Here is an 8,254-nt window from a genome sequence, read left to right as displayed (position 1 = left end):
TTCAAGCTTCTAGAAGAAGAGACTTTATATTATTATTTTTTTACCCAATGCAAATGCAGTAGGATCTTTATTACAAGCTTGAGCTACGGCCCATACTGTCACTGTCACAGACACAGCAGTTCTCCAGTATAGAGCCCCAACCTCAGGGAGAGAGGGGTTTTTATTGGAGATACAGTAAGGTCTGAGGAATATCAGCGTGGCAGTTCTATGGTTTTTAAATTTATTTTATTTATTACAATTTATTCACTTTGTATCCCAGCTCTAGTCCCCTCCCTCATCCCCTCGCAATACTGCCCCCTCCCCCGCTCCCTCTTCTCCTCCCATGCCCCTTCCCCAGTCCACACATGGGATAGGATAATTATACTAAAATCTGTACACCTGAAAAAGCTAAGCAAGAAGGAGGACCCTGGGGAAGATGTTCAATCCTCATTCAGAAAGGCAAATGGGATAGACCTGAGAAGATAGAGAGAGACACAGAACAGGACAGGACCACACAGAGGGCCTCTGAAAGACTCTCCCAGCAGGGTATTAAATCAGATGCTGAGGCTCATAGCCAAACTTTGGGCAGAATACAGGGAATCTTATGAAAGAAGGGGAAGATAGAACAACCTGGAGGGGACAGGAGCCCCACAAGAAGAACAACAGAACCAAAAAATCTGGGCCCTGGGGTCTTTTCTGAGCCTGCTACCCCAACCAAGGACCATTCATGGAGATAACCTAGAACCCCTGCAGATGTAGCCCATGGCAGCTCAGTCTCTGAGTGGGTTCCCTAGTAAGAGGAACAGGGGCTGTCTCTAACATGAACTCAGTATCTGGCTCTTTGATCACCTCTCCCTGAGGTAGAGGCAGCCTTACCAATCCACAGGGGAAGACAATGCAGACAGTACTGATGAGACCTCATAGGCTAGGGTCAGATGGAAGGGGAGGAGGCCCTCCCTTATCAGGAGACTTCAATTTTTTTTTCAGTTCCTTCCTTTTATTAACTCATACACAACTACTTATCTTCTGGTTTGTTGAAGCAGTAAGTCAGACAACACTTGCCACAGTAATGTCTGTCAAAGTGGCTAGCCATGAAAACTCCAGCACCACATTCATCAGAAGGACACTCTCGGCGAAGCCGACTGATTTTGCCATTTTCATCCACCTTATAGTATTTCAGAACAGCCAACTTAACCTTCTTCCTCTTATGCTTATTCTTCTTGGGAGTGGTGTAAGACTTCTTCTTCCCTTTCTGATATTAGTCTGTCAGTTCACATCAAAAGTGGCTGTATTGTCCTCTACTGTGGCCTGGTAAGGCTGCTCCCCCCCCCCAGAGGGAGGTGATCAAAGAGCAGGCCAATCAGATTATGTCAGAGGCAGTCCCTCTTCACATTACTATGTAACCCAATTGGACTCTGAACTGCCCTGGGCTACATCTGTGCAGGGGTTCTAGGTTATCTCCATGAATAGTCCTTGGTTGGAGTATGAGTCTCTGGGAAGTTCCCTATGCCACCAGGGCATTAGCCATGAGTCATACTGGGCAGACTGCTCAGACCCTGAATAACCATTTAGCCAATGTAGCTCATGCCTTAGTTGTACATAAAGGAATTAATGCTCAACTAAAAGGAAGCTTGATGGTGTTCAATCAGAGGATTGACCTCTTGCAGGAGCAAATTGATACCCTATGGCAAATCGCTCAACCGGGCTGTCAATGAAAGTATGCTGGACTTTGTGTCACTAGCATACAACATGAGAATTTTTCCTGCGCTGCAAATCTGTCTAAACAATTGTTGAGCTATATTTTAGGTAATTGGACTGGAGAATTCGATACAACGATGGAGCAGCTGAGAGTGGCCATTGTCACAGTAAATTCTACCGGAGTGGACGCAGGACTAGCCACAGGATTATCAACATGGATTGCTGCAGCCATGAATCATCTGAAGGAATGGATGGGCATGGGAGTGTTAGCAGGCCTTCTGGTGTTGGTCTCCTTGGTTTGCCTGTGGTATATATGCAAGATTAGAGTCTCACAACAGTGTGATGCAGCCATGATCATTCAGGCCTTTACAGCCATTGAAGCAGGACATTCTCCCCAAGCATGGTTGGATACCATAAAAAGCTAAAATGATACGCTCAGGATGCGAGGCTAAGCACTGCACTCAGGGTCAGCCGCTTTCGACCCAGAGAAGAGCATGTCTGATTGCATGCGGGTTGATGCCCCAGGTCCCGCCTCTGAGAAAAAGGTATTGGACGGGTCTGATGCTCTTTGGGTGGATGACACCTAAATGAACATCTGTACAAAGTCCCAATTTATTTCTAATATCAGAGATCAGACCTCTACTCTTGCCTGATGTGTCTAAAACAAAAAGGGGGAACTGTAGAGAGCTGCGGAATGCTATGCCTTAAAGATGGAGCTGGTTTCCGCCTTCCACCTTCCCGATGGTGAGTGCTCTCTGTCACGAACAACTCCACATTTGGCTAAGGCCGAGGATCTGGCTTGCTTCCATGTATGTGGACCTATCTGCATTGCCCCCGTTGCACGCCTGGGTTGGCTACCCAGAGGCTCTTTAAGCTGTGGGCTGGCTTTCCCCGGGGTCCGAGGATTGTTCAATGTTCCTGAATAAACTGCATTGAAAAAAAAAAAAAAAAAAAAAAAAAGACTTCTTCTTCCTTTTCTTAGCACCACCACGGAGTCTCAACACAAGATGAAGGGTAGACTCCTTTTGAATGTTGTAGTCAGACAAAGTACGGCCATCTTCCAGCTGCTTTCCAGCAAAGATCAGTCTCTGCTGATCAGGAGGAATTCCTTCCTTATCCTGGATCTTGGCCTTTACATTTTCTATAGTGTCCGAGGGTTCAACCTCGAGAGTGATGGTCTTCCCCGTCAGGGTCTTCACAAAGATCTGCATCTTGGCGGAGGCTCCACCGCAGATGGCGGATCGGAAAGGCGAGACTTCAATTTTTTAAATTTATTTTCATGTGTTTGGATGTTTTATCTGCATCTATGTGTGGTGTCCACGGAGACCTTAAAATGGTGTTGGATCTTCAGGTACTGGAATTGCAAATGGTTAGGAACTGGCACTTGGTGGTAAGAAATGAGCTGAGTCCTCTGGAAGAGCAACCAGTACTCTTAACTACTGAGCTATCTCTTCAGCTCCAACAAGAAGAAGCCTTTAAGGTGGTCCTCGGGAGAATGAGTGGGAAGTAGCAAGTCAGCGAGAGCAGACAGTAAACCCAAAGCCACATTGAAAATATATAGTATGTCTAAGTGTTTTTATCCAGTTACACTTAGATGTGTGTAGAGAGTGGGATGTGAGGGGCCACCAGGAGAAAATAAATTGGGAAGGTGGTTTATGGCCAAGCTAGAAAGCCATGTAGAGGCCAGAGTTAATCTTTAAGGTAATGGGATAGAGTTGGAAGCATTTCATGACATAATAAATCAAGGAATGACATGCTCAGGTGAGCATCTTATGAAGCCACTGCTATACTAGATTCATTGAAGAAGAGGACAGGCCTGAAACAGAGAGACAAGACAAGAGATTTTGTCACAGTATAGATGGAGAATGATCTAGAAGTGAGAGATGATTTAGAGGGAGAAGCAACAAGATCTGTTACTGACTTGGTTTTGGAAAAGTGGGGTGGGACTAAGTTGGAAGCCGGTTAATTTCATTTGTTGAAAGCCCCCATTTAGCTTGGGTGCTCTGTAATGGTCATTTTCATGACCAGTTTTCCTCACTGGGAGAGACAAAGGCTTCTATTCTGCCCAGTTCTATTAAGAACTTGAGAAGTAACCCTTGCCTTCTCCGGTTACATCTATCATTCCCACTACTAATTTTTAACATGTATTTACTTACTTATTTATTTGTGTATGCGTATGTGCAGTCAGGCATGCACAGATATGCCATGGCACATCTGTAGAGGTCAGAGGACCTCTACAGAGGACAATTTTTAGGACTGAGTTCTTTCCTTCTTCCTGTAGGTCCCAGGAATTGAACTCAGATCCCCAGGCTAGGTGACAAATTCCTTTACCCAGTGAGCCATCTTGCTGGCCCCGTTCTTGCTATTGGAGCATATCTGGTTGTGCTGTTTGGGGGATAAAATATTTATATGCCAAGTAGATAATCCGAAAGGAAAGTCTTAGGCTATTCTCTCTAGCCACAGCTATTCTCATCCTATACAATGAAAACTAATTTCTTAAATGTGCATTTTAAAGGATTTTATTCTATACCAAGTCCTGTGCCAAGTTCAAAGTCTTGATCCTGGGGGAACCTGAATAAAAGTCTCCATGAGCGTACCAGGCATCCAGATGATGGGGATTGGATGCTAGGAGGGTTGGGACAGCAGAGTGGCTTTATAGAAGCAGCAGCAGCTAAGATTTAAGTCAAAACAAAACAAAACAAAACAAAACACAGAAAAAGGTGATATAACGGAAGGCCAAAGGGCTCAAGGGCTGGATGTTTGAGAATGTCTTCTGCATAGCGGATGACTAGCAGAGAGGGGAGAAGTAGGGACCTGCTTCCCAAGCATCTATGTGTGGTGGTGTTTAGACTGAGCCGTGTGTATCTTGCTCTGAGCTGTCTAGTGACCCATGCTTTGAGACAACAGAAGGGATGGATGGGATTCTAATGCTTTCTTTGTCTAGGTTTTGTTTGGTTTTGGTTTTGGTGGTGGCAGTGGGTGGGGGTGGTGTTAGGAGAAGCTGTGAATGAACGAGTGGGGAACTGACAACCCGTTCATTTCCTGGCTCTAACCAATTCAGACATACTCCTCAGCCTTTTTGCTTTTCTCCGGGACCCAGTAGAGTAGATCCTCGTACATAAAAAGACTTTCTTGGCTTAGCTGTAGCTAAAGGAATGGTTTTGGAATGAGACATACCTTGTGTTTTCTTATATTATCCCCACTTGGGCATTTTCTAACTGATGTACCCCTATCATCAGTTCAGGGACAGAATGCAACTAGACAACCACATTCATTTCCCATAAAGCACTTTATGGTTGAACAGCCATGGCAGATGCCAATGAGAAGAGTATAGTGATGAAGTATAAAGAGCATGGGGGTCTTTGGTTCTAACACCCCAACTGATTCTAAACTGACTCTCTAGGATACGATGGTCTTCCTGTTTCCCACCAATCCCACCATGTTCTGACCATAAAGAAATCGTGACCCCAGATGCCTTCAGCTAGTAGGCTACAAGGTTTTTGAGTCCCATATCCTCATATGATCTCTTGCCCCAGGCTAGGACCTGAGTCATCTTCACAGATATTCTATGCTATTTTCCATTCATCCTACTCACCCCCTACCATTGTCTGAGAGTGATTCTCAAAAGTTGATGCTCTGGAAAGTCAGTCGTCAAAGTCACGTGGAAACAGTCTTTGGAATTAAGCCATTGAGCATGAGGCACCCTGATGGTATCTTCTGTAAATAAGAAGGAGAGACTCAAACCTCTTGCTCACTTTATGGTGCTCTTTAGCATGCCATGATGCAGGGAGAAGCCCATCCCCAGCCACCATGCCCTTGGACTTTCTAGCAACCAGAACCATGAGCTGAGTCTTTTTGCGTTGCCCTGTCTGTGTAGTTTCATGATAGCGACAGAAAATGGCTTCCCAAGTCAGATCCACTGTGTCACATCACTCCAGCTAACTGAGGTTGCTACCTGTTTTAAAGTCATAAATCTCAAAGCTCCTACCCTCCACTTTCAGAGTAATTACACATTATCTTGTCAAATCCCTGGTAGTGTTATCTTTCCCATAATTTAACTCTTGTACTGGTGCTTAAATTTGATATGTTATGCTTTAAGCTTCTTATACAAGAGGGTCAGAGCCAAAGCTTCCTTGAGTAACCATGATACTTGGCGTTTCTTTAGCATTTACTGCTTGTAAATCTTCTCCACATGTGTCACCTTCCTGAAGTTTCACAATAATTCTGTCAGCCTGGCAAAGCCAGTGTTATCAGTACTCAGATATCTCAGGTGTAAGAAAGATGAAATTATTTGCATAAGTCACACAGTGCTATGTTTTCTACAGCTCCGGAAACACGGGAGCTGTACTCCATCAGCATCGCTGATTTATCTGTTCATTAAATCTCAGCTTGATCCCACAGCCAGCCAGATGATTTGAGCAATAGGATTTGTGGTTTAGGGGAGATGACTGCCTATAAAGACATGCAGCACTTGTCTGCTTAACATGCAGCCTTCTGACTTGTCCCATGTGAAATGCTCTCTCAGAGTCAGGGCCATCCAGACAGCAAATCATGAGGTTCATAGCAACCTCTCCTCGTGTTCCTCCAAGCAAGGTTAGGGCCCTGCTTCTGCTTTACCTCTCTCCCTCTGCTGCTGCCTACAACAGGTGGGGGTAATGAAACTGTGGGCTTTCAATTCTCCCTTCCAGATGTCATCCATTTGGTTCTTGTGGTATTACTTGGCAGCCATATTTGATTCTGGAAGTGGAAGGCTTACTTGAAACCATATGAGCTTTTTTTTTCTTTCTCCTTGTAGAAAAGAGCTTTTGGTTGTAAAAGTGATGCAACAAAATGAAATTCATAAAGAAAGATTTTATGTCCTAGGAGTGTGTAGGGAGCTCTTTTCTGCTCAAGTCTGTAAGGTTGAGTCGATTAGCTGTGCCCACCCCCTCTGCTCCTATTCTGACTTCACTGCGTTTAGACTAAAGTTTTCAATTTGTCTGAATTACCTGAAAAGTTGTAAGGACAAATGAAGTGTGAAAGCCCTTTGAAAGGAGACAATTGCTTTGATGAGCTCAAACCCAATCTAAACAGAATCCTCCGCACTCCACCCTCTCAGGAGAAAGTGAGATGGCAGTGATTAAAGTCACACCAGCAGAAAGGAAAAGGGGATTTGGATATACCCTGGGTCAAGGCCGCTCTGGACTTCAGAGGTCTTAAACACAACTGTCCCTCGCTAGTGAGTTAACCAGGGATGATTCATTAGATTAAAAAAAAAAGAAAAAGAAAAAAAGAGTTTCTTTATCCTTGAGGTGGCCTGTCTCCTAGGATGACTGTGAAGAGAATGAGATAAGCCACAGAGAAAAGCTTTGTAAAATGAATGGCACTATCCAATGGTGAAGGATTACAATTGTTTAAAACAGTGTGTACAAGCCTTTGACGAGGGTTTGTGGAGTGTGCTGTGGTTTTTAGTGTTTCAACAAGTAAGCCAGACTCCAAAAAATGTCTGCAATAATGAGTAACGATTCAGTTATGACTTATTTACTGATGAAAGATAGTGAATTCATGCTGTTTAGAAAACATGACACTGTTTCCCTCACCATCCTTCATCCTATCCTCTGTGCACAGGAATTGCCCAGGCTTCTTCCTTCTTGTCCTAAGGCTTCTTTCTACTTTGTTCCAGTTGGCTGGAATGGGAGTTGTGTCTAAGTCCATTTTTGTAAGCCTTCCTTTTCTCTTGCTTCTCTGGAGCCTTTCTTGAGCTCTCCAGGAAAAGACCCATCTCTTCCTGCAAACGTGCCAGAGGACTGGTTTCATTAGCTTAACATTTGCACTCCTATTTCAGAGGCAAGTGCCTCAAGGCTTGACTCCCATTGGGACTGTGACTCTAATGCTGTGTTGCCACTGTCTGATGTCAAATGATCACTGTTTGGAATCCCTGTGAGGTGCTTTGGTCTGGCCTGGACAACAAGAGTCCCTAGACCTCTGAATGCAAGTTGTGTGGCATGTTCTCAGAAGCAACTGCTGTCTGATCACTTTCCAGCAATAACATGGAGCAAGGAGTCCTAATTAATCTTGTCCATCACAACACAAAGTCCACGAAACCATTTCAGCCTCAGAGCATTCTGGTCACTGCTGGCCTCACAATACCAAGATCTATCTATCTATCTATCTATCTATCTATCTATCTATCTATCTATCATCTATCTATCTATCTATCTATCTATCTATCTATCTATCTATCTATCTATCTATCTTATTGCAAAGCCCCGTAGGAGTCCCTATAAAGAGTCTTTTGCAGATTTTAAAAGTAGAAGACTTGCAACTTAGACAATTTGGGAACTGCAGATAGCTTAAGCGGAAACATAGGAGGACACAGAGATCCTTTGACCTATTTTTACTGCTACGTAATTTCTGAGTGCACAATTTAATGGTATTTTCACTTAGTAGAACATTAAAAGCATTTTTGATGTTATTAAAAATTTCAGTGAAGTGTGTTTTTAATGACTATATACTGTTCCATCTTATACACAGACTGTACTTTACCAGGCCATTTATAGTGGATCAATTTTCCTTTATTATAAATGAATTTTACTTG

General features: G+C 43.7%; 1 protein-coding gene across 1 annotated transcript; it reads right to left on the bottom strand.

Annotated features, from left to right (window-relative positions):
- Nucleotides 1-954: 954 nt before the first annotated feature.
- Nucleotides 955-2,921, bottom strand: LOC132649061 (ubiquitin-ribosomal protein eS31 fusion protein). Its single transcript, XM_060372074.1, has 3 exons — nucleotides 2,641-2,921; nucleotide 2,321; nucleotides 955-1,216 (listed from the first exon to the last, which is right to left on the bottom strand). The coding sequence occupies exons 1-3, from the start codon at nucleotides 2,886-2,888 to the stop codon at nucleotides 995-997; spliced, it is 471 nt and encodes a 156-aa protein (XP_060228057.1). The 5' UTR covers nucleotides 2,889-2,921; the 3' UTR covers nucleotides 955-994.
- Between the last annotated feature and the right edge of the window lie 5,333 nt (nucleotides 2,922-8,254).

The sequence above is a fragment of the Meriones unguiculatus genome, chromosome 1 (genome assembly GCF_030254825.1).
Source record: "Meriones unguiculatus strain TT.TT164.6M chromosome 1, Bangor_MerUng_6.1, whole genome shotgun sequence".
NCBI classification, from domain to species: domain Eukaryota; kingdom Metazoa; phylum Chordata; class Mammalia; order Rodentia; family Muridae; genus Meriones; species Meriones unguiculatus.
This window is presented reverse-complemented; position numbering and strand designations above follow the sequence as displayed.

What these genes read in the sequence shown, in the direction of transcription:
- LOC132649061 (XM_060372074.1), bottom strand. Translation starts at nt 2,888, where the DNA reads ATGCAGATCTTTGTGAAGACCCTGACGGGGAAGACCATCACTCTCGAG.